The 26,409-nt window shown below is 44.0% G+C and overlaps 2 protein-coding genes across 5 annotated transcripts in view; one reads left to right on the forward strand and one right to left on the reverse strand.

Moving 5' to 3' along the window:
- The window catches only part of nherf2 (NHERF family PDZ scaffold protein 2), a 66,092-nt gene that overhangs the window by 19,729 nt on the left and 19,954 nt on the right, over positions 1-26,409 (forward strand). For all 4 annotated transcript variants that reach the window (XM_062964294.1, XM_062964296.1, XM_062964295.1 and 1 more), the window contains exon 3: positions 26,173-26,355. In XM_062964294.1, coding sequence (XP_062820364.1) covers positions 26,173-26,355 — 183 coding nt within the window. The remainder of the gene's footprint in view (positions 1-26,172; positions 26,356-26,409) is intronic.
- The window catches only part of nthl1 (nth like DNA glycosylase 1), a 76,387-nt gene continuing 61,026 nt past the window's right edge, over positions 11,049-26,409 (reverse strand). The window contains exon 6 of the mRNA XM_062964303.1: positions 11,049-11,189. Coding sequence (XP_062820373.1) covers positions 11,183-11,189 — 7 coding nt within the window. The 3' untranslated portion in view covers positions 11,049-11,182. The remainder of the gene's footprint in view (positions 11,190-26,409) is intronic.

Here is a 26,409-nt window from a genome sequence, read left to right on the forward strand (position 1 = left end):
CATAGCATTGCACCTCGGCAGTCAAAGTGATATAAAACTGCATTAATTATGCAGTGTAGATGCGCTTTTGGAGACGGACAGGATATGAGATAAAAGCTCCCTGAAGACAGAAGAAATGGTGAAAAAGTGATGACTTCTGCAGAGGCTAGATGGCCATCTGTCGGGAAGCATTTCATTGTGTCAGAATAGGGTTGGACTAAATGACCTTTGGGGTCCCTTTCTAATTTTGCGATCCATTCACTCATGTACTGCTGCATCTCAATTAGATGGAATCTTCTTTTCTGAGGTTTTTAAACAGAGGCTGGATGGCCATCTGTCAGGAGGGTTTGGATGGTGTCTTCGGAGCATTTCGCCTCCTGTTTCTTCTGTCTTCAGGGAGGATTTGTGTTATGTTTCCTCTGTTTTGGGAGAGTTTTATTGTGCACTGCTTTCTTCTTGAATGACCTCAAGGCTTGGGTTTCGCGTAACACAAACCCGGGGCTTGTTCCGACGTTGTTGTTCGGATCCGGTGACGTTGCCCATTGAGATGCCAAAGGAAAAGGGTGCGTCTGCACTGTAGAAATGATGCGGTGTGGTACCGCTTCAACTCAATGCTATGAGACCCTTTGAAGTGTAGTTTTCCTATACCTTTCATTTTCTCTGGGAAAGAGACTGGGAGTTGTAGTTTTCCTATACCTTTCACCTTCTCTGGGAAAGACCTCGGGAGTTGTAGTTTTACTACGCCTTTCTCCTTCTCTGGGAAAGACCCTGGGAGTTGTAGTTTTACTACGCCTTTCTCCTTCTCTGGGAATGACCCTGGGAGTTGTAGTTTTACTACGTCTTTCTCCTTCTCTGGGAAAGACCCTGGGAGTTGTAGTTTTACTAGACCTTTCTCCTTCTCTGGGAAAGACCCTGGGTGTTGTAGTTTTACTACACCTTTCTCCTTCTCTGGGAAAGACCCTGGGTGTTGTAGTTTTACTACGCCTTTCTCCTTCTCTGGGAAAGACCCTGGGAGTTGTAGTTTTACTACACCTTTCTCCTTCTCTGGGAATGACCCTGGGAGTTGTAGTTTTACTACGCCTTTCTCCTTCTCTGAGAAAGACCCTGGGAGTTGTAGTTTTACTACACCTTTCTCCTTCTCTGGGAAAGACCCTGGGTGTTGTAGTTTTACTACGCCTTTCTCCTTCTCTGGGAAAGACCCTGGGAGTTGTAGTTTTACTACACCTTTCTCCTTCTCTGGGAAAGACCCTGGGAGTTGTAGTTTTACTACACCTTTCTCCTTTTCTGGGAAAGACCCTGGGAGTTGTAGTTTTACTATGCCTTTCTCCTTCTCTGGGAATGACCCCGGGAGTTGTAGTTTTACTACGCCTTTCTCCTCTGGGAAAGACCCTGGGAGTTGTAGTTTTACTACGCCTTTCTCCTTCTCTGGGAAAGACCCTGGGAGTTGTAGTTTTACTACGCCTTTCTCCTTCTTTGGGAAAGTCCCCGGGAGTTGTAGTTTTACTACACCTTTCTCCTTCTCTGGGAAAGACCCCGGGAGTTGTAGTTTTACTACACCTTTCTCCTTCTCTGGGAATGACCCTGGGAGTTGTAGTTTTACTACGCCTTTCTCCTTCTCTGGGAAAGACCCTGGGAGTTGTAGTTTTACTAGACCTTTCTCCTTCTCTGGGAAAGACCCTGGGTGTTGTAGTTTTACTACGCCTTTCTCCTTCTCTGGGAAAGACCCTGGGAGTTGTAGTTTTACTACACCTTTCTCCTTCTCTGGGAATGACCCTGGGAGTTGTAGTTTTACTACGCCTTTCTCCTTCTCTGGGAAAGACCCTGGGAGTTGTAGTTTTACTAGACCTTTCTCCTTCTCTGGGAAAGACCCTGGGTGTTGTAGTTTTACTACGCCTTTCTCCTTCTCTGGGAAAGACCCTGGGAGTTGTAGTTTTACTACACCTTTATCCTTCTCTGGGAAAGACCCTGAGAGTTGTAGTTTTACTACACCTTTCTCCTTCTCTGGGAATGACCCTGGGAGTTGTAGTTTTACTAGACCTTTCTCCTTCTCTGGGAAAGACCCTGGGAGTTGTAGTTTTACTAGACCTTTCTCCTTCTCTGGGAAAGACCCTGGGTGTTGTAGTTTTACTACGCCTTTCTCCTTCTCTGGGAAAGACCCTGGGAGTTGTAGTTTTACTACACCTTTCTCCTTCTCTGGGAAAGACCCTGGGAGTTGTAGTTTTACTACACCTTTCTCCTTTTCTGGGAAAGACCCTGGGAGTTGTAGTTTTACTATGCCTTTCTCCTTCTCTGGGAATGACCCCGGGAGTTGTAGTTTTACTACGCCTTTCTCCTCTGGGAAAGACCCTGGGAGTTGTAGTTTTACTACGCCTTTCTCCTTCTCTGGGAAAGACCCTGGGAGTTGTAGTTTTACTACGCCTTTCTCCTTCTTTGGGAAAGTCCCCGGGAGTTGTAGTTTTACTACACCTTTCTCCTTCTCTGGGAAAGACCCTGGGAGTTGTAGTTTTACTACACCTTTCTCCTTCTCTGGGAATGACCCTGGGAGTTGTAGTTTTACTACGCCTTTCTCCTTCTCTGGGAAAGACCCTGGGAGTTGTAGTTTTACTACACCTTTCTCCTTCTCTGGGAAAGACCCTGGGAGTTGTAGTTTTACTACACCTTTCTCCTTTTCTGGGAAAGACCTGGGAGTTGTAGTTTTACTATGCCTTTCTCCTTCTCTGGGAATGACCCCGGGAGTTGTAGTTTTACTACGCCTTTCTCCTCTGGGAAAGACCCTGGGAGTTGTAGTTTTACTACGCCTTTCTCCTTCTCTGGGAAAGACCCTGGGAGTTGTAGTTTTACTACGCCTTTCTCCTTCTTTGGGAAAGTCCCCGGGAGTTGTAGTTTTACTACGCCTTTCTCCTTCTCTGGGAGTTGTAGTTTTACTATGCCTTTCTCCTTCTCTGGGAAAGACCCTGGGAGTTGTAGTTTTACTTTCGCCTTCTGGAAAGCCATGGGACCCTGGGAGTTGTAGTTTTACTCACCTTCTCTGCCAAAGGGTGCAAACTAAAACTTCCAGGATCCCATAGCATTGAATCACGGCAGTTAAAGTGGTTTCAAAATGCATTAATTCTACAATGTAGATGCACCCCGTGTTTTTTTTTTTGTGTGTGTGTGTACTTGATTATTTATGTACACATTTCCCCCATGTTGCTCAGTCCCAAATTTGCAGCATTTCTCCGGAGCAAATAAAATCAACATGAACACCCCACATGAAAGCGCATAGCTTTCGGTTCCAAACTTCAGCAAGTTTCTTTGCTATTTGTTTTTTTTTTCCTCTTTAAAAAATAGCACCGTGTTTGCAAAGCTGTAATTGCATCTTTTTATGAACACCAGCTGCTCCTTGGTTCACACTGGGAAATAAATATATGTTGGAAGTCAATGCAGAATTCACCATGGAGTTTGCCTTGCGTTGCCCTTGGGAACCAACACCTGCAGCCTTGCATGGGAGGGCAAATCCTACAGAAAAAGGGCCTTATAGCACATTAAAAAGATGGAACATTATTCATTGCTGCCCCTTTATATGTCATGCCTTCTGGCAACGAAGGCTGAAGACCTTGGGAAACTATAATTCCCAGGATTCCATCACATTGAGTTGTATCAAAGTTCATTCATTCTGTTGCGTACATGTACCTTCTGGCTGAATACCTTGGGAAACTACAACTCCCAGGATCTTGGGAAACTACAACTCCCAGGATCTTGGGAAACTACAACTCCCAGGATCTTGGGAAACTACAGCTCCCAGGATCCCATTTCATGGAGCCATGGCAGTTCGAGTGGTATCAAACTCCATTCATTCTATAGTGTAGATGAACTTTTTGCCAGCAAAGGCTCAAGATCTTGGGAAACTACAACTCCCAGGATCTTGGGAAACTTCAACTCCCAGGATCTTGGGAAACTACAACTCCCAGGATCTTGGGAAACTACAGCTCCCGGGATCCCATTTCATTGAGCCATGGCAGTTCGAGTGGTATCAAACTGCATTCATTCTATAGTGTAGATGCACCTTCTGGCAGCAAAGGCTGAATACCTTGGGAAACTACAACTCCCAGGATCTTGGGAAACTACATCTCCCGGGATCCCATTTCATTGAGCCATGGTGGTTCAAGTGGTATCTAACTCCATTCATTCTATAGTGTAGATGAACTTTTTGCCAGCAAAGGCTCAAGATCTTGGGAAACTACAACTCCCAGGATCTTGGGAAACTTCAACTCCCAGGATCTTGGGAAACTACAGCTCCCGGGATCCCATTTCATTGAGCCATGGTGGTTCAAGTGGTATCTAACTCCATTCATTCTATAGTGTAGATGAACTTTTTGCCAGCAAAGGCTCAAGATCTTGGGAAACTACAACTCCCAGGATCTTGGGAAACTTCAACTCCCAGGATCTTGGGAAACTACAGCTCCCGGGATCCCATTTCATTGAGCCATGGCAGTTCGAGTGGTATCAAACTGCATTCATTCTATAGTGTAGATGCACCTTCTGGCAGCAAAGGCTGAATACCTTGGGGAACTACAACTCCCAGGATCTTGGGAAACTACAGCTCCCGGGATCCCATTTCATTGAGCCATGGTGGTTCAAGTGGTATCTAACTCCATTCATTCTATAGTGTAGATGAACTTTTTGCCAGCAAAGGCTCAAGATCTTGGGAAACTACAACTCCCAGGATCTTGGGAAACTACAGCTCCCGGGATCCCATTTCATTGAGCCATGGCAGTTCGAGTGGTATCAAACTGCATTCATTCTATAGTGTAGATGCACCTTCTGGCAGCAAAGGTTGAATACCTTGGGGAACTACAACTCCCAGGATCTTGGGAAACTACAGCTCCCGGGATCCCATTTCATTGAGCCATGGTGGTTCAAGTGGTATCTAACTCCATTCATTCTATAGTGTAGATGAACTTTTTGGCAGCAAAGACTGAAGATCTTGGGAAACTATAGCTCCCAGGATTCAATCGCATTGAGCGATGGCAGTACAAGTGATACCAAACTGCATTCATTCTATAGTGTAGATGCACCTTCTGGCAGCAAAGGCTGAAGACCTTGGGAAACTACAACCCCCAGCATCCCATTGCATTGAGCCATGGAAATTCAAGAGGTATGAAATTGCATTTATTCTATAGTGTAGGTGTACTTTCTGGCAACAAAGGCTGCAGACCTTGGGAAACTACAACTCCCAGGATCTTGATAAACTACAACCTCCAGCATCCCATTGCATTGAGCCATGACAGTCCAAGTAGTATCAAACTGCACTCATTCTATAGTGTAAATGCACTTTCTGGGAGCGAAGGCTGAAGACCTTGGGAAACTACAACTCTCAGGATCTTGAGAAACTGCAACTCCTAGCATCCCATTGCAGTGAGCCATGGAAATTCAAGTGGTATCACATTGCACTCATTCTATAGGGTAGATGCACCTTCTGGCAGCAACAACCGAAGTCCTTGGGAAACTACAATTCCTAGGATCCCATTGCTGTAACAGTCTAAGTCAGGGGTCCTCAAACAGGGAGCCAGTTCACAATCCTTTGGACCATTAGAGGGCCGGTATATAGTTGGCCACCGAGCAATAATAATAATACTAACAACAACAACAACAACAACAGCAATAATAATAAAAAAGAGAGTTGGAAGAGACCCTTTGGGCCATTGAGTCCAATCCCCTTCTGCCTTTGTGCACCGAAAACACAAGCAAAGCACCCTTGACAGATGGCCACCCAGCCTTAATGTTAATAATAATAACAATAACAATAATAATAATAACAATAATAATAATAATAGCTGATAAGGAGAAGACCTGGCTCTGGCTCACGAATGGGACCCTGAAGAAGGAGACAGAAGGCCTGATCCTTGCAGCCCAGGAGCAAGACATCAGGACAAAGGCAATTCAGGCCAAGATGGAAAAATCAGCTGATGACCCAAAATGCAGACTGTGCAAGGAAACCGACCAAACCATAGATCATCTCCTCAGCTGCTGTAAGAAAATTGCACAGACAGACTACAAACAGAGGCACAACTATGTGGCCCAAATGATTCATGGGAACTTCTGCCTCAAGTACCACCTCCCAGCAGTATAGAACTGGTGGGATCACAAACCTGCAAAAGTATTGGAAAATGAGCACGCAAAGATACTGTGGGACTTCTGAATCCAGACTGACAAAGTTCTGGAACACAACACACCAGACATCACAGAAAAGAAAAAGGTTTGGCTCATTGATGTCGCCATCCTAGGTGACAGTCGCATTGACGAAAAACAACAGGAAAAACTCAGCCGCTCTCAGGACCTCAAGATTGAACTTCAAAGACTCTGGCAGAAACCAGTGCAGGTGGTCCCGGTGGTGATCGGCACATTGGGTGCCGTGCCAAAAGATCTCAGCCGGCATTTGGAAACAATAGACATTGACAAAATTATGATCTGCTAACTGCAAAAGGCCACCCTGCTGGGATATGCGCGCATCATCCGAAAATACATCACACAGTCCTAGACACTTGGGAAGTGTTCGACTTGGGATTTTGTGATACGAAATCCAGCATATTTATCTTGTTTGCTGTGTCATAATAAAATAATAATAATAAGGGTTGTAAGAGAAGAAGAGACCCCTTGGGTCATTTAGCCCAACCCCCTTCAGCCCTTGTGCCGTAGGGGCCGGATAAATGGCTCTGATGGGCCACATCTGGCCCCCGGGCCTTAGTTTGGGGACCCCTGGTCTAAGTGGTGCCAAACTGCATTCATTCCGCAGTGTAGATGCACCCAGAGAGATGCTTTGCGGCTTGGCTTGCCTTCAAGCTATTTGCAGGCGGCCCGGTTTTGCCGCATCTCTTTCTGCCACTTTGGAGAAAGCAAAACCTACATGCGAGTTCTTATGAGTGCTTTGCTTTTATTGGGCCCTTCCCCCTCGGACTCATCTGACTTCATGCCTGGCATATTTTTCGTCCCTACGCAAACGGGGTCAAATGGGCGAGGATTTGAACCCGGTCCAGATTTTCCTTCCCTTGCTTGCAAAACTATATACCATTGCCTGCCTTACTGCACAAAGCAAATAGTGCTCAGAACGCAGGTTATAGATTATATTATGCTGTGTTTTCTCTCCCTGGAAATGACATTGAAATGATTTTGTCAATACCATATGTTTACTATCTACATAGTGAGCCCAGGTTTTCCCCGTAAGAGGGCTCCCAGCACCTGTGAATGCATCTACATTGAAACATTAATGCAGTTTGATGCCACTTGAACTGCTGTGGCTCAGTGTTGTGGGATCCTGGGAGTTGCAGTTTGCCATGGGTCAATGCTGTGAGGACCTGGGAGTTGCATTTCACCAGGATTCAATGCTATGAGATCCTGGGAGTTGTAGTTTGCCTAGGCTCAATGTAACAGAATCCTGGGAGTTGTAGTTTGCCACTGATCAGTGCTATGAGATCCTGGGAGTTGTAGTTTGCTACAGTTCAATGCTATGGGATCCTGGGAGTTGTAGTTTGCCACAGTTCAATGCTATGGGATCCTGGGAGTTGTAGTTTGCCATGGCTCAATGCTGTGGGATTATGGGAATTATAGTTTGCCTGGGCTCAATGTTACATAATCCTGGGAGTTGTAGTTTGCCACCGCTCAATGCTATGGGATCCTGAGAGTTGTAGTTTGCTATGGCTCAATGCTATGGGATGTTGTAGTTTGTCATGCCTTAATGCTGTGGAATTCTGGGAATTATATTTGCCTGGGCTCAATGTTACACAATCCTGGGAGTTGTAGTTTGCCACCGCTCAATGCTATGGGATCCTGGGAGTTGTAGTTGGCCATGGCTCAAATGCTATGGGATCCTGGGAATGGTAGTTTGCCATGGCTCAAATGCTATGGGATCCTGGGAGTTGTAGTTGGCCATGGCCCAAATGCTATGGGATCCTGGGAATGGTAGTTTGCCATGGCTCAAGGCTATGAGATCATGGGTGTTGTAGTTTGCCACGGCTCAATGCTGTGAGATCTTGGGAATTGTAGTTTGCTATGGCTCAATGCTATGAGATGTTGTAGTTTGCCATGGCTCAGTGCTGTGGGATTTTGGGAATTGTAGTTTGCCAGGGCTTGATGTTACAGAATCCTGGGAGTTGTAGTTTGCCATGGCGCAAGGCTATGGGATCATGGGAGTTGTAGTTTGCCACGGCTCAATGCTGTGAGATCCTGGGAGTTGTAGTTTACTATGGCTCAATGCTATGAGATGTTGTCTTTTGCCGTGGCTCAGTGCTGTGGGATTTTGGGAATTGTAGTTTGCCAGGGCTCGATGTTACAGAATCCTGGGAGTTGAAGTTTGCCACTGATCAGTACTGTGAGATCCTGGGAGTTGCAGTTTGCCACAGTTCAATGCTATGGGATCCTGGGAGTGACAAATTGACAGGGCTCAATGCTGTGGGATTCTGGGAATTGTAATTGCCAGGGCTCAATGTTACAGAATCCTGGGAGTTGAAGTTTGCCATGGCTGAAGGCTATGGGATCATGGGACTTGTAGTTTGCCATGGCTCAATGCCATGGGATCCTGAGAGTTGTAGTTTGCCATAGCTCAGTGCTATGAGATTCTGGGAATTGTAGTTTGCTATGGCTCAATGCTATGAGATGTTGTAGTTTGCAATGGCTCAGTGCGGTGGGATTTTGGGAATTGTAGTTTGCCAGGGCTCAATGTTACAGAATCCTGGGAGTTGAAGTTTGCCATGGCTGAAGGCTATGGGATCCTTGGAGTTGTAGTTTGCTATGGCTCAAAGCTATGAGATGTTGTTGTTTGCTGTGGCTCAGTGCTGTGGGATTTTGGGAATTGTAGTTTGCCAGGGTTCGATGTTACAGAATCCTGGGAGTTGTAGTTTGCCATGGCTCAAGGCTATGGGATCCTGGGAGTTGCAATTCGGCATCCTTTGGCAGAGAGGACTAAAAAGCTAGTAAAACTAATCCCAGGGTTCCACAGGGTTGAGCTGTGGCAGTTAAAGTGGTCTGGAACAGTGTGAATTGTGCAGTGGAGATGCACCCTAAGGCTCGGACAGATAGGCACAGCTGGATTTCTTTTTGGAAGGGAGGCCTCCTTGGCAGAGAAAAGAGAGAGGAGGCCCTTGGAAGATTAACTGAAGTGACCTCTTGCTGAGAATGCAGCTCGGTCTCTTCCCCGAAGAGGCGATCATTTAGAAGCCCATCCTGGTAATTGGATTGTTTACATGCTGCATGCGCTTTTAAGCCGCAGAGGGATGTCACTGGGGGGCAATGATGGAGGGAGGCAAGGAACCTTTCCTGCTCTCACAGAGTTTTCTGGTCAAGGTTTACTTGAGGCAATTATCTTCGAGAGTTCTTGGAGAATGGGAAAAGTCCCAGCAGATTGGAGGAGGGCGAATGTGGTCCCGATCTTCAAGAAGGGAAAAAAGAACGACCCAAACAATTACCGTCCGGTCAGCCTCGCGTCGATACCAGGAAAGATTCTGGAAAAGATCATTAAGGAAGTGGTCTGCGAACACTTAGAAGCAAATGCGGTCATTGCTAATAGTCAACACGGATTTACCAAAAACAAGTCATGCCAGACTCATCTGATCTCTTTTTTCGATAGAGTTACGAGTTGGGTCGATACAGGGAATGCCGTGGATGTAGCCTACCTGGATTTCAGTAAGGCCTTCGACAAAGTCCCCCACGATCTTCTGGCAAGGAAACTAGTAAAATGTGGGCTAGACAAAACTACGGTTAGGTGGATCTGTAATTGGCTAAGCGAATGAACCCAAAGGGTGATTCTCACCAATGCGTCGTCTTCATCATGGAAAGAAGTGACAAGTGGAGTGCCACAAGCAGGGCTCCGTCCTGGGCCCGGTTCTGTTCAACATCTTTATTAACGACTTAGACGAAGGGTTAGAAGGCACGATCATCAAGTTTGCAGACGACACCAAACTGGGAGGGAGAGCCAACACTCCAGAAGACAGGAGCAGAATTCAAAACGATCTTGACAGACTAGAGAGATGGGCCGAAACTCACAAAATGAAGTTCAACAGGGACAAATGCAAGATACTTCACTTTGGCAGAAAAAATGGAAATCAAAGATACAGAATGGGGGACGATGCCTGGCTAGACAGCAGTGTGTGCGAAAAAGACCTTGGAGTCCTCGTGGGGAGGAAGATGAACATGAGCCAACAATGTGATGCGGCAGCTAAAAAAGCCAACGGGATTCTGTCCTGCATCAATAGGGGAATAGCGTCCAGATCCAGGGAAGTCCTGCTCCCCTCTATTCTGCCTTGGTCAGACCACACCTGGAATACTGTGTCCAATTCTGGGCACCACAGTTGAAGGGAGATGTTGACAAGCTGGAAAGCGTCCAGAGGAGGGCGACTAAAATGATTAAGGGTCTGGAGAACAAGCCCTATGAGGAGCGGCTTAAAGAGCTGGGCATGTTTAGCCTGCAGAAGAGAAGGCTGAGAGGAGACATGATAGCCATGTACAAATATGTGAGGGGAAGTCATAGGGAGGAGGGAGCAAGCTTGTTTTTTGCTGCCCTGCAGACTAGGACACAAGGGAACAATGGCTTCAAACCACAGGAAGGGAGATTCCACCTGAACATCAGGAAGAACTTCCTCACTGTGAGAAGGGCTGTTCAGCATTGGAACTCTCTGCCCCGGACTGTGGTGGAGGCTCCTTCTTTGGAAGCTTTTAAGCAGAGGCTGGATGGCCATCTGTCAGGGGTGCTTTGGATGCAATTTTCTGCTTCTTAGCGGGGGATTGGACTGGATGGCCCATGAGGTCTCTTCCAACTCTACTATTCTATGATTCTATGATTCTATGAGGGGATTTGAGTAAACCTTGATTGAGGTCCTGGGTTTTAGCCTGCCACTTTTGGACTCTCACTTGCTGAGTTGTTCCTCTGTAGATCATAGAAAACTATTTCTTGATTTAAGGTGTTGATGTGCTGGCTGATATCCAAATAGGGGATGGGCCGGAGATGTCAATGCCTTGGTCCTTCCATTGCTGGCTGCTACTTCTGGGCGGATGTCAGGTGGTGCAATGCCATCTAAACAGTATAATTTCTCCAGTGTTGTGGGGCATAGACATCCTGTGATGATGCAGCGTGTCTCATTAAGAGCCACATCTACTGTTTTAACATGGTTAGAGTTAAGGAGCAAGAAGAGGGTCTCGGTAGTGACAAGGTGCAAATGATGGCGGCGACTCACTAAAGTCTGCAAAAAATAACAGAAGAGCAAAGAGAAAATTTAAACAAAGAGATTACAGAGGAAGAAATTAAAAAGGTGATTAAAGAATTAGAGGCCAACAAATTCTCAGGGCCAGATAGTCTCATTGTAGGATTCTATAAAATAACGCAAAACGAAATACAGTAGAGTCTCACTTATCCAACATAAACGGGCCGGGAGAACGTTGGATAAGCAAATATGTTGGATAATAAGGAGGGATTAAGGAAAAGCCTATGAAACATCAAATTGGGTTATGATTTTACAAGTTAAGCACCAAAACGTCATGTTACACAACAAATTTGACAGAAAAAGTAGTTCAATATGCAGTAATGTTATGTAGTAATTACTGTATTTACGAATATAGCACCAAAATATCACGATATGTTGAAAACATTGACTACAAAAATGCGTTGGATAACCCAGAACGTTGGATAAGTGAGTGTTGGATAAGTGAGACTTTACTGTATATAAAAGGGTAATGAAATTTTGGCGTAGGACAAAACAACAAAACTACACATCCCAGAAACACTAAAGTTGGCAGCACAACCCCTCATCCATGCCTCTACGTTCATACAACAAAAAGAAAAGAAAAATAAAGTCCTAATTAGAGGGAGAGGAGTAATTGTTTTTAGCCAATTGCTGCCAGTTAGAAGGCTAAGCTCCGCCCATTTGGTCTCCTAGCAACCCACTCAGCCCGGTGGACAGGCAGAGTTAGGCCTCACTTAGGCCTCTTCCGCACTGCCTATAAAATACAAATTATCTGATTTTGACTGGATTATATGGCAGTGCAGACTCAAGGCCCTTCCACACAGCTATATAACTCATTTATAATCTTACTAGCTGTGCCCGGCCATGCGTTGCTGTGGCTTATGGGAATCCTTTGTTGGCCAGGTGGAATAGCAGTGAATAGCCTTGAAGTCTCAAAGCCTGGCCGTTTTCTGGAGTAGCTGGAGCTTTTTGTTGTATGAACGTAGAGGCATGGTTGAGGGGCTGTGCTGCCAAGTTTAGTGTTTCTGGGATGTGTAGTTTTGTTGTTTTGTCCTAGGTCGAAATTTCATTACCCTTTTATATATAGAGATATTATCTGCTTTGCACTGGATTATCTTGACTCCACACTGCCATGTAATCCACTTCAATGTGCATTTTATACAGCTGTGTAGAAGGGGCCTCATATAATCCAGTTCTAAGCAGATAATATAAGATACTTTATTTCCCATACCACCATACTTTGCCACAGCAACGCATGGCCGGGCACAGCTAGTATTAAAAATTAGTTTAGAGCGGTGGGCCTTGTAAACAACTTCGGGTTGCTGAATGCAAAGAATACAAAGAATGCCGCTTGGCACCAACTGCCATGGCTCAAGGCTATGGACTCCGAGGAAGTGAAGTTTCATTCGAGCCCTCTCTACCCAAAAATGACGGTGCCTCGCCAAACTACAACTCCCGGGATCCCATTGCACTGAGCTGTGGCAGCTGAAACAGCAGTGCAGGTGCCGCCGGAGCCTCCAAACTGGCCTGGCTGCTCTCCCTCCCTGGGCTTGCTTCCAGCGCGGGCCGTGAAGCAAGTGGGCATCCATCTGGCCCGTCTCTCCCAAATGAAATGAAATGATATGACTGCCTGAACATCATCGCTCTGCTCGAGAGCCTTTGGCAGCGCTCCCCGTCCGGACATCTTTGGAACGGCTTCTCAGATGTGATTAATAAGAGAGATCAGGGACAGGGAAAAGGCAGAAAAGGCCTTGGACAACGTTCACTGGCCTGCTTTCATTGGTGGCCAAAGCATCCTTATCTCTGCAGAATGAATGCAGTTTGATATCACTTTAATTGCCTTGGATCAGCGCTATGTGATCCTAGGAGCTGTAGTTTGACCAGGTCTCTAGCCTTCTCCGCCAACGGGTGCAGGTGCTCCACCAAACTACAATTCCCAGGAATCATCATCATCATCATCATCATTTAATTACTTATTAATCGCCCTCCATCCACGATGCTCTAGGCGATTTACAAGATAAAATTGTAAAGGATAAAAATACATACATACAAATATTAATAAAATTAACATAGATTAAAAGCTCTAGTAAAGAGCCAGGTCTTGAGTGCGAGGGTAAAAGGCCCCAACTCACGCATGGCTCTCATCTAGGGCGGCAAGGCATTCCATAAGGCAGGGGCAGAAATAGAAAAAGCTCTGCATCTGGTCCTTTCCAAGTGCACTTCTCTAGGACCCGGTACATAAAGTAAGTCTTGTTGGGATGGTCGTTGCGACCTCTGATGATGGGAGAAGGAGAGACGGTCCCTAAGGTACGATGGGCCCTGGCCGTAAAGAGTTTTGAAGGTCAGAACTAGCATCTTATATAGACCACGGTAATCAGTGGGAAACCAATGCAGATGCTGCAGCACTGGTGTGATGTGGCATTTCAAGGGTGTTCTTGTGAGTAGCCTGGCTGCCGCATTCTGGACAATACGGAGCTTCCGGGTCGTGGACATCGGAAGGCCAACATACGGGGTGTTGCAATAGTCCAGCCTAGATGTGACCGTGGCCTGGATGACTGTTGCCAGAGCCTCATCAGATAGATAGGGTGCCAGTTGCCTCACTTGTCGTAGGTGGAAAAAGGCCTGTTTGCTGGCAGCAGCGACCTGAGCTTCCATTGTCAGCTGCGAATCTAAAACGACACCCAGGCTCTTAACAGTGGGCGAAGGAGATAGGGCAGCACCATCGAAGGTGGGAAGCAAGTGGGTCAGACCAGTCGAGCGGCCATGCCAGAGAATCTCAAGTCTTCGCCGGGTTCACCTTCAGTCTACTAGCACGTAGCCAGTTCGACAGAGCCTCCAGACAGAAGGTGAAATTGTCTGGCATTGACGTTGCTCCAGGCTCCAGGCGCAGAAGGAGTTGGGTGTCGTCCGCATATTGATAGCAGTCTAGGCCGAAACTCCGAACCAAACTAGCAAGGGGTCTAACGTAGATGTTGAAGAGAAGAGGGGAGAGAATGGCACCTTGGGGTACCCCACATAGGAGGGGAGATGTGTCAGAGACTTGACCCATATACTCCAAGCATTGGCTCCGGTTTCGAATCCATAGCATTGAGCCACAGCAGTTCAAGTCAGATCAAGCTGCATTCATTGCCGGTTCATTTGTTTACATCAGGGGTCCCCAAACTAAGGCCCGGGGGCCAGATGCGGCCCATCGAAGCTATTTATCCGGCCCCCACGGCACAAGGGCAGAAGGGGGTTGGACTAAATGACCCAAGGGGTCTCTTCTTCTCTTACAACCCTTATTATTATCGTTATTATTATTATATTGTATAACACAGCAAGCAAGATAGATATGCTGGATTTCATATCACAAAATCTCATTATTATTATTATTATTATTATTATTATTATTATTATTATTATTAACATTGAGGCTGGGTGGCCATCTGTCAGGGATGCTTTGCTTGTGCTTTTGGTGCACAAAGGCAGAAGGGGATTGGACTAAATGGCCCAAGGGGTCTCTTCCAACCCTCTTTATTATTATTATTATTTATTGTATGACACAGCAAACAAGATAGATATGCTGGATTTCGTATCACAAAATCATAAGTCGAACACTTCCCAAGTGTCTAGGACTGTGTGATGTATTTTCGGATGATGCATGCAGATCCCAGCAGGGTGGCCTTTTGCAGCTGGCAGATCGTAATTTTGTCAATGTCTATTGTTTCCAAATGCCGGTTGAGTTCTTTTGGCACGGCACCCAATGTGCCCATCACCACCGGGACCACCTGCACTGGTTCCTGCCAGAGTCTTTGAAGTTCAATCTTGAGGTCCTGATAGCGGCTGAGTTTTTCCTGTTGTTGTTGTTGTTGTTGTTGTTGTTGTTATTATTATTATTATTATTATTATTATTATTATTAACATTGTGGCTGGGTGGCCATCTGTCAGGGGTTCTTTTGGTGCACAGAGGCAGAAGGGGATTGGACTAAATGGCCCAAGGGGTCTCTTCCAACCCTCTTTATTATTATTATTATTATTATTATTATTATTATTATTATTATTATTATTATTAACAATGAGGCTGGGTGGCCATCTGTCAGGAATGCTTTGCTTGTGCTTTTGGTGCACAAAGGCAGAAGGGGATTGGACTAAATGGCCCAAGGGGTCTCTTCCAACCCTCTTTATTATTATTATTATTTATTGTATGACACAGCAAACAAGATATACATGCTGGATTTCTTCTTCTTCTTCTTCTTCTTCTTCTTCTTCTTAATTAATTAACAATGAGGCTGGGTGGCCATCTCTCAGGAATGCTTTGCTTGTGCTTTTGGTGCACAAAGGCAGAAGGGGATTGAACTCAATGGCCCAAGGGGTCTCTTCCAACCCTCTTTATTATTATTATTATTTATTGTATGACACAGCAAACAAGATATACATGCTGGATTTCTTATTATTATTATTATTATTATTATTATTATTATTATTATTATTAATTAACATTGAGGCTGGGTGGCCATCTGTCAGGGGTGCTTTGCTTGTGCTTTCGGTGCACAAAGACAGAAGGGGATTGAACTCAATGACCCAAAGGGTCTCTTCCAACCCTCTTTTTATTGTTGTTGTTGTTGTTATTTATTATTATTATTATTATTATTATTATTATTATTATTATTATTAATATTGCTCGGTGGCCAACTATAGTCCGGCCCTCCAACGCTCCGAAGGATCGTGAACTGGCCCCCTGCTTAAAAAGTTTGGGGACCCCTGGTTTACATGGTTGGTTGGTTGATTGGTTAGTCACTGAGAGTGTTAACTAGTGAAGTGGCTCCTTGTTTGGGTGGGTGGATGCTCATTTGGTTACCTAGTTTTGTTGGGTGGATCATCATTGAGATGGTTGATTGGTTGAATGTCTCCTTGCTTGGTTAGTTGTCATCACATTTGGTTATCTGGTTGGTTGGTTAATCATTGAGGGGTTAAGTGATTCCTTGTTTATTTAGCAGCTCATTAGGTTACTTTGTTGATTTGTTAAGTCATTGAGGTGGTCAATTAATTAAATACTTCCTTGTTTGGTTGAATAACTTCTTATTGAGTTACCAGGTTGATTGATTTGCCATTTTGGTGGTTAATTGGTTCCTCGTTTTGGTTAATTGGCAGGTGATTTGTTTATCTGGTTGGTTGGTCATTGAGGCGGTTAAGTGTTTCCTTGGTTGGCTATATGTCATCTCATTAGGTTACCTAGTTGCTTTGTTAGTCATTTAGGTAGCTAATCAATTAATTATTTCCTTATTTGGGTAGTTGGCACTTCATTGGGGTACATGATTGATTAGTTGGTTAGTAATTTTGATGGTTAAGTGGTTCCTTCTCTGGTTTGTTGACAGTTCATTTGATTACCTAATTGATTGGTTGATTGGTTAATTGTTCTGTTGATTGATTGCTTAAGCGTTTCCTTGTTTGGGTAACTGGATATTGATTTGTTTACCTGGTTGGTTAGTCATTCAAGTGGTTGATTGGTTAAGTATTGCTTTGTTTGTTACATTGGCTGCTCGTTTGCTTAACACGACCAAAAAGTACGCAATGATGTTACAAGGGCCATGCAACAACTAAAAAATAAATGAATCAGTTCCAATAATAATAATAATAATAATAATAATAATAATAATTGTCCAGAATCAGCAGCATCCACCGCCTGATGACCCAAAATGCACACTGTGCAAGGAAGCCGACGAAACCATTGATCATATCCTCAGCTGCTGTAAGAAAATCGCACAGACAGACTACAAACAGAGGCACAACTATGTGGCCCAAATGATTCATTGGAACTTATGCCTCAAGTACCACCTCCCAGCAGCAAAGAATTGATGGGATCACAAACCAGCAAAAGTATTGGAAAATGAACATGCAAAGATACTGTGGGACTTCCGAATCCAGACTGACAAAGTTCTGGAACACAACACACCAGACATCACAGTTGTGGAAAAGAAAAAGGTTTGGATCATTGATGTCGCCATGCCCAGGTGACAGTCGCATTGACGAAAAACAACAGGAAAAACTCAGCCGCTATCAGGACCTCAAGATTGAACTTCAAAGACTCTGGCAGAAACCAGTGCAGGTGGTCCCGGTGGTGATGGGAACACTGGGTGCCGTGCCAAAAGATCTCAGCCGGCATTTGGAAACAATAGACATTGACAAAATCACGATCTGCCAACTGCAAAAGGCCACCCGACTGGGTTCTGTGCACATCATCCGAAAATACATCACACAGTCCTAGACACTTGGGAGGTCTTTGACTTGTGATTTTGTGATATGAAATCCAGCATATCTATCTTGTTTGCTGTGTCATACATAAAATAATAATAATAATAATAATAATAATAATAATAATAATAATAATAAATAATTGGGACATGTTTGACTTGTGATTTTGTGATATGAAACCCAGCATATATATCTTGTTTGCTGTGTCATGCTGTGTCTTTGTGTCAATAATAATAATAATAAAGATCTCAGCGGTATTTGGAAACAATAGACATCGACAAAATCACAATCTGCCAACTGCAAAAGGCCACCCTGCTGGGATCTACGCGCATCATCCGAAAATACATCACACAGTCCCAGACACTTGGGAAGTGTTCAACTTGTGATTTTGTGATATGAAATCCAGCATATCTATCTTGTTTGCTGTGTCATAATAAATAATAATAATAAACAACTTTATTTATATTCTGCCCTATCTCCCCAAGGGGACCCTAATATTCAAGATGGGAATGAAATGGAAGAATCGAAACCAACTGGGAGGAGTTTTATCCAATGTGTTTCCTCTAATTGAGAGTATTTATATCTTAGCCCCTGTTTGGCCCTGGAAATGGGTGGGAGAGTCCTCCATTCAAAGCTATTTCTGGGTTTTGTTTGTTCTTATTGTTATGCCTAAAATTATTATTAAGGGAGAGAGACAAAAACTGAAGCACAGAAAACATAGCAATGGGTGTACGTTGACTTAAGGCCTTGAGTCTACACTGCCATATGATCCAGTGCAAATTAGATAATCTGTGGAAGAGGCCTAAGTGAGGCCTAAATCTGCCTGTCCCCTAACTGAACCCTGGCTGTCCCTTGGCTGAGTTGGTTGCTAGGAGACCAAGTGGGCAGAGATTAGCCCTCTAAACTGGCAGCAATTGGATAAAAACAATTATTGCTCTCCCTCTAATTAGGACTTTATTTTTCTTTTCTTTTTGTTGTATCAACCTAGAGGCGTGGATGATGGGTTGTGTTGTCAAATTTTGAGGTTGGGAGGCCTGTAGTTTTGTTGTTTTGTGGGTCGCCGTGATGCCATCACTCATTTATATATATAGATGTAGATAGATATTTAGGTAGCTTTGATTGATGGATAAATGCAGGGGTCCCCAAACTTTTTAAACAGAGGGCCAGTTCATGATCCTTCAGACCATTGGAGGGCCGGACTATAGTTTGTCACCGAGCAATAATAATTATTAATAATGATAACAACAATAATAAAAAAGAGAGTTGGAAGAGATCCTTTGGGACATTGAGTCCAATCCCCTTCTGCCTTTGTGCACCGAAAGCACAAGCAAAGCATCCCTGACAGATGGCTACCCAGCCACAATGTTAATAATAATAATAATACAGGGTTTTGGAACACAATGTTCCTGACCTCACAATTGTGTTAAGAAACGAAGTATGGATTGTCGATACTGCAATATCAGGTGCCAGCAGGATTGATGAGAAACAACTGGAAAAGCTGATACAATATGAGGATTTAAAGATCGAATTGCAAAGACTCTGGCACAAGCCAGTCAAGGTGGTCCCAGTGGTGATTGGCAGACTGGGTGCAGTGCCTCATGACCTTGGCCTGCACTTAAACACAATCGGTGCTGACAAAATGACCACCTGCCAGCTGTAGAAGGCCACCTTACTGGGATCTGTGCGCATTATTTGCTGATACATCACACAGTCCTAGACACTTGGGAAGTGTCCGACATGTGATCCAATACAACAGCCAGCAGAGTGTCTGCTGTGGGCTCATCTTGTTGTGTTTCTAATAATAATAATAAGGAGCAGAACTAAGAGCACCTAACCCATTAGCATTATGGAGAATCAAACCCAAACGAAGTCTATACTGGCTCGGTCGTCGCCCAGGATAAAAAGGACCGCGGTGGATGCTGCTGATTCTGGACATCCATCGACAAGTGGGCTACGGAATCATCAAAACCCAAATGAACAGTCACAGAAGCGGCAGAAATACACAATGCCAGAAAACCGCACAATTATGAAATGCTACTACAAATCTGAACCTCAAAGGCGTGGCTACCAAAAAAGGATGCATCAGCTATGGAAACAAGAATACCCTGACTCACAGATAACAGAACCCCGACTGGCTGACCAACGAAGATTCATAATCAGAAACAAAGTGTTCAGTGAAGTTGAACTCGAAGAAATCCAGAAAATTTGCAAAGTAGATTACCATCAGACCACAGCACAGACAGCAGCAGAGACTCCAGCAACACTTGAAATGGTGAAACAGATTGAACCAGAAGAAAGTGTGGAGTTTTTGCAAGAATTTCATGAACCAGCACTTGAAACACCTGTTGAACCACCAGGAACCTTGACAGCAAGACAACAAGAGCTCAAGGATAAGATCATGGCTCATGCTGCAGCAAATGCAATAAGACAGCGGCTCCCAACTCTAAAAACAGTGCCCAAGAGACACCTGGCGCCTCTCATGAAAGATGTGAATGCAGCACTCTCCACTGTCCAAATAACATCAATTGAACAAACAAACCAGTTTGCCTACAGTGCAGCAGTGATAGTAACAGAAGAACTTGGGCTCCTACAACCAAGGCAGCCCCAAAGAAAATCGACTGGAAAACCAAAGTGGAAGGTCAGGCTAGTGTTGAAAATCAAAAAGCTTAGATCAGATGCAAGTAACCTGAAATATATGAAAGTGAAGAAACTGAAGAATGACAAAATCAAGCAATACCTGATCCGAAAGTAGTGGCTGAACACCAGAAAAATTGAAGAAGCTTTGGAAATTGTGAAAGAACAAATTACAGCAACAGCCAGAAAAATTGAAAGGTATGAAGCCAGAATCATCCAGTACAGACAAAATCAACTGTTTCAATCAGACCAAAGACGGTTCTACCAGAGTCTGAACCAAACAACAGACACAGTAACCATAAAGCCAGAGAAAACTGCAACAACGAAGTTCTGGAAAGAGCTTTGGGAAAATAATAAGAACTACAACAAAAACGCTGGGTGGATAAAGGAGTTTGAAGGAAAATTCTCACAGAACAAAATGGAACTGATGGAAATAACAACTGAAATGATCAGCAAACGAGTGCAAAAAGTCAAGAACTGGACATCGCCTGGTAGTGATCAACTTCATGGATTTTGGCTCAAACATCTGATTAGTTTACATGGAAAAATGGCCCAACAATTCAATGAGATGCTGCAGAAAGGAAGTATCAGTGAATGGCTAACAACTGGAAGAACTTACCTGATACAAAAGGATCCAGCAAAAGGAGCAGCAACAGGAAACTACAGGCCAATAACGTGTCTGCCCACTATGTTTAAACTACTGACTGGCATCATAGCTGACAGAATTCAAGACTATCTTGAAAAAAAAAACATCTTGCCAGATGAACAGAAAGGCAACAAACGGAAAAGCAGGGGCACAAAAGACCAGTTATTGATTGACAAAATGATCCTGGAGAACTGTAAGAGCCGAAAAGCTAATCTTCACATGACGTGGATTGACTACAAAAAGGCCTTTGACTCACTCCCACACAGCTGGATCATCAAGTGCCTGGACGCCATCGGGATTAGTAAAAACGTTGGCACCTTCATTGAAAACATGATGGAGCACTGGAAAACTGAACTGTTTGTTGGAAATGAAAGTTATGGACTTGTCAACATCAGGAGAGGAATTTTCCAGGGAGACTCATTGTCCCCTCTGCTTTTCATTATTGCCATGATCCCTCTGTCAACAATCATACAAAAAACAAATCTCGGCTACCAAACATCTAAGAATTCTCACAAAATTTCACATTTGATGTACATGGATGACCTGAAGCTATATGGGAAAACGGAAACTGAAATCCAATCTCTGACCAACACTGTCCGAATTTTTAGCACTGATATCAACATGGAGTTTGGTTTGGACAGATGTTCGACAGTGGCATTGAAGAAGGGAAAAATCATTGAAAGTGAGGGCATAAATATGCCTAATGACCAAACAATAAGGTGTCACCAGCCAGAGGCCTATAAATATCTGGGCATATTACAGCTGGACAACATCAAGCATGAACATGTGAAGATTGTGGTCAGTAAAGAATACACACAAAGGGTCAGAAAAATTCTCAAAAGCAAGCTCAATGGAGGCAACACCATCAAGGCCATAAACACCTGGGCCATACCTGTCATAAGATATACAGCTGGCATTATATATTGGACACAGGCGGAACTGGACAATTTGGACAGAAAAACAAGAAAACTCATGACCATTCATCATTCACTGCACCCCCGCAGTGATGTTGACCGGCTATATCTGCCTAGAAGATCAGGGGGCAGAGGACTCTTGCAAGTAAAACAAGCAGTCAAAGAAGAAGAACATGCCCTGGCAGAATATGTCAAGCAAAGTGAAGAACCTGCTTTGATTGAAGTCAAAAATCAGAAACTCCTCAAAGCACAGCAGACAAAAAACCAGTACAAGAAAACTGCACTACAAACTAGAGCTGACAGCTGGCACAACAAAACACTGCATGGAAAGTTCCTTGACAAAATTGAAGGAAAAGCTGATAAAGAGAAGACCTGGCTCTGGCTCATGAATGGGACCCTGAAGAAGGAGACAGAAGGCCTGATCCTTGCAGCCCAGGAGCAAGACATCAGGACAAATGCAATCAAGGCCAAGATCGAAAAATCAGCTGATGACCCAAAGTGCAGACTGTGCAAGGAAACCGACGAAACCATTGATCATATCCTCAGCTGCTGTAAGAAAATCGCACAGACAGACTACAAACAGAGGCACAACTATGTGGCCCAAATGATTCATTGGAACCTATGCCTCAAGTATCACCTCCCTGCAGTTAAGAACTGGTGGGATCACAAACCTGCAAAGGTTGTGGAAAATGAACACGCAAAGATACTGTGGGACTTCCGAATCCAGACTGACAAAGTTCTGGAACACAACACACCAGACATCACAGTTGTGGAAAAGAACAAGGTTTGGATCATTGATGTTGCCATCCCAGGTGACAGTCGCATAGATGAAAAACAACAGGAAAAACTCAGCCGCTATCAGGACCTCAAGATTGAACTTCAAAGACTCTGGCAGAAACCAGTGCAGGTGGTCCCGGTGGTGATGGGCACACTGGGTGCCGTGCCAAAAGATCTCAGCCGGCATTTGGAAACAATAGACATTGACAAAATTACGATCTGCCAACTGCAAAAGGCCACCTTACTGGGATCTGCACGCATCATCCGAAAATACATCACACAGTCCTAGACACTTGGGAAGTGTTCGACTTGTGATTTTGTGAAACGAAATCCAGCATATCTATCTTGTTTGCTGTGTCATACAACGTCGTTGTGTCAATAATAATAATAATAATAATAATAATAATGGTTGTAAGAGAAGAAGAGACCCCTTGGGTCATTTAGCCCAACCCCCTTCTGCCCTTGTGCCGTGGGGGCCGGATAAATGGCTTCGATGGGCCGCATCCAGCCCCCGGGCATTAGTTTGGGGACCCCTGGATAAATGGATGGATGGTTACCAGGACCTTCAAGTTGACTTATGGCGCATTGAGTTTTCTCTGGCCAGGAATATTCAGAAGTGGCTTTGCAAGTTCCTTCCCTTTAAACGCACCCTGTGGCACCTGATCTTTGTCGGTCTCCCACCCAAATCCTAACCATAGCTGACTCTGCTTAGCTTCCAAGATCAGATGTGATCTGGCACCTTTAGGTCATTTATACTATACTAGCTGTGCCCGGCCACGCGTTGCTTTGGCAAAGTATGGTGGTATGGGAAATAAAGTATTGAGGAAGTGGTGGTAGTTAAGGTAAAGGGTAAATACAGTAATTACTACATAGCATTATTGCGCATGGAACTACTTTTTCTGTCAAATTTGTTGTACAACATGATGTTTTGGTGCTTAATTTGTATAATAATTACCTAATTTGATGTTTAATCGGCTTTTCCTGAATCCCTTCTTATTATCTAACATATTCACTTATCCAACGTTCTGCCAGCCTGTTTATGTTGGATAAGTGAGACTCTACTGTATATTTATAATCTTATAGAAGTGGATTATATGAGGCCCCTTTTACACAGCTGTATAAAATGCACACGGAAGTGGATTATATGGCAGTGTGGAGTCAAGATAATCCAGTTCAAAGCAGTTAATATAAGATTATAAATGGGTTATATAGCTGTGTGGAAGGGCCTTGAGTCTACACTGCCATATAATCCAGTGCAAATTAGATAATCTGTGGAAGAAGCCTAAGTGAGGCCTAACTCTGCCTGTTCCCTGGGCTGAGTGGGTTGCTAGAGACCAAGTGGACGGAGCATAGCCTTCTAACTGGCAGCAATTGGATAAAGACAATTATTCTTCTCCCTCTAATTAGAACTTTATTTTTCTTTTCTTTTTGTTGTACGAACCTAGAGGCATGGATGAGGGGTTGTGATGCCAAGTTTAGTGTTTCTGGGATGTGTAGTTTTGTTGTTTTGTCCTAGGCCGAAATTTCATTACCCTTTTATATATATAGACTAGCTGTGCCCGGCCACGCGTTGCTGTGGCGAGGTATGGTGGTCTGGGAAATAAAGTACTGAGGAATTGGTGGTAGTTAAGGTCAAGGGTAAAGGTTTTCCCCAGACATTAAGTCCAGTCGTGTCTTACTCTGGAGGTTGGTGCTCATCTCCATTTCTAAGCCGAAGAGCCAGCGTTGTCCGTAGACTCCTCCAAGGTCATGTGGGATGACTGCATGGAGCGGCGTTACCTTCCCGCCGGAGCAGTACCTATTGATGCACTCACATTTGCATGTTTTCGAACTTCTGGGTTGGCAGAAGCTGGAGCTAACAGTGGGGGCTCTCTCTGCTCCCCCAATTCAAACCTGTGGCCTTTCAATCCAGAAGTTCAGCAGCTCAGCGCTTTAACACGCTGCGCCATCAGGGGATATTATTTCCTAAAGGTTGTGAATATACAATATTTCTGATTGGTTTTTTTTGTTTGTTGGAGGCAAGTATGAATGCTGCAATTAGGAAAAATGATTAGGATGTAATGGCCTTGCAGCTTTAAAGCCTGGCTGTTTCCTCCCTGAGTGAATTTTTTGTTGGGAGGTGTTAGCTGGCCCTGATTGTTTCCTGTCTGGAATTCCCTTGTTTTCAGAGTGGTGTTGTTTGCGATATTTTATGTGCTTCTACTGTCTGTGGCCCTGAGCAAACAGGATTTGCCAGACTTTGATGATGGGAATACTTTGTTGGGAGGTGTTAGCTGGCCCTGATTGTTTCCTGTGTGGAATTCCCCTGTTTATTTACTGTCCTGGTTTTAGAGATTATATTGTTCTGCATTATTCTATCCCAGTAATTATTTGATATTAAAGAAGAATCTCACTTATCCAACATTCGCTATACAATGTTCTGGATTATCCAACGCAGTCTGCCTTTTCATAATCAATGTTTTTGTAGTCAGTGTTTTAAATTCATTGTGATACTTTAGTGGTAAATTTGTAAATACAGTACAGTAGAGTCTCACTTATCCAACATAAACGGGCCGGCAGAACGTTGGATAAGCGAATATGTTGGATAATGAGGAATTAAGGATAACCCTATTAAACATCAAATTAAGTTATGATTTTACAAATTAAGCACCAAAACATCATGTTAGACAACAAATTTGTCAGAAAAAGTAGTTCAGTACACAGTAATGCTATATAGTAATTACTGTATTTATGAATTTAGCACCAAAATATCACGATATATTGAAAGCATTGACTACAAAAATGCGTTGGATAATCCAGAACGTTGGATAAGCGAGTGTTGGATAAGTGAGACTCTACTGTAAATACTACATAGCATTACTGCGCATGGAACTACTTTTTCTGTCAAATTTGTTGTATAATATGATGTTTTGGTGCTTAATTTGTATAACGATTACCTAATTTGATGTTTAATTGGCTTTTCCTGAATCCCTTCTTATTATCCAACATATTCACTTATCCTGCCGGCCTGTTTACGTTGGATAAGTGAGACTCTACTGTATATTTCTAATCTTATATTATCTGCTCAGAACTGGATTATCTGAGGCCCCTTCTTCACAGCTGTATAAAATGCACACTGAAGTGGTAGTGTGGAGTCAAGATAATCCAGTGCAAAGCAGATAATATAAGATTATAAATGGGTTATATAGCTGTGTAGAAGGGCCTTGAGTCTACACTGCCATATAATCCAGTGCAAATTAGATAATCTGTGGAAGAAGCCTCAGTGAGGCCAAAATCTGCCTGTCCCCTAACTGAAACCTGGCTGTCCCTTGGTTGCTAGGCAACCAAGTGGGCAGAGATTAGCCCTCTAAACTGGCAGCAATTGGATAAAAAAATTATTGCTCTCCTTCTAATTAGGACTTTATTTTTCTTTTCTTTTTGTTGTATCAACCTTGAGGCGTGGATGATGGGTTGTGTTGTCAAATTTTGAGGTTGGGGGGCCTGTACTTTTGTTGTTTTGTGAATTGCCGTGATGCCATCACTCTTTTATATATATAGATGTATATATGTGCTTTCATGTTGACTTGCGGAGACCTCGTACCTTTTCATAGGCTTTTCTTAGGCAAGGGAGACCCAGAGATGGATTTTTGTCCTCTGAAACATTGCCTATGCGACCAGGGAGTCGTTGGTGGTCTCCCATCCAAATCCTGCTTAGCTTTGAAGACGGGACGGGATACTTCTCCGTTAGCCTTTGTTCACGTGTCAATGCCTCTCTTCTCTTGTGTTTTTTGGGGGTCTCTAGGATCTGAATGGAGCGGCCAAGGAGGCCTTGTGTCCGCGGCTCTGCCTCCTCCGGAAGGGCCCCAACGGCTACGGGTTCAACCTACACAGCGAGAAGTCCAAGCCTGGGCAGTTCATCCGGTCGGTGGATCCGGACTCACCGGCGTTCAAGGCGGGACTCCGGCCACAGGACAAACTTGTGGAGGTAATAACCCCATAACTCTGTTTTCACAGCCCTTTTGTTTGCTGTATTGTTTGG

This window comes from Anolis carolinensis, unplaced genomic scaffold (assembly GCF_035594765.1).
Source record: "Anolis carolinensis isolate JA03-04 unplaced genomic scaffold, rAnoCar3.1.pri scaffold_13, whole genome shotgun sequence".
Lineage (NCBI taxonomy): Eukaryota > Metazoa > Chordata > Lepidosauria > Squamata > Dactyloidae > Anolis > Anolis carolinensis.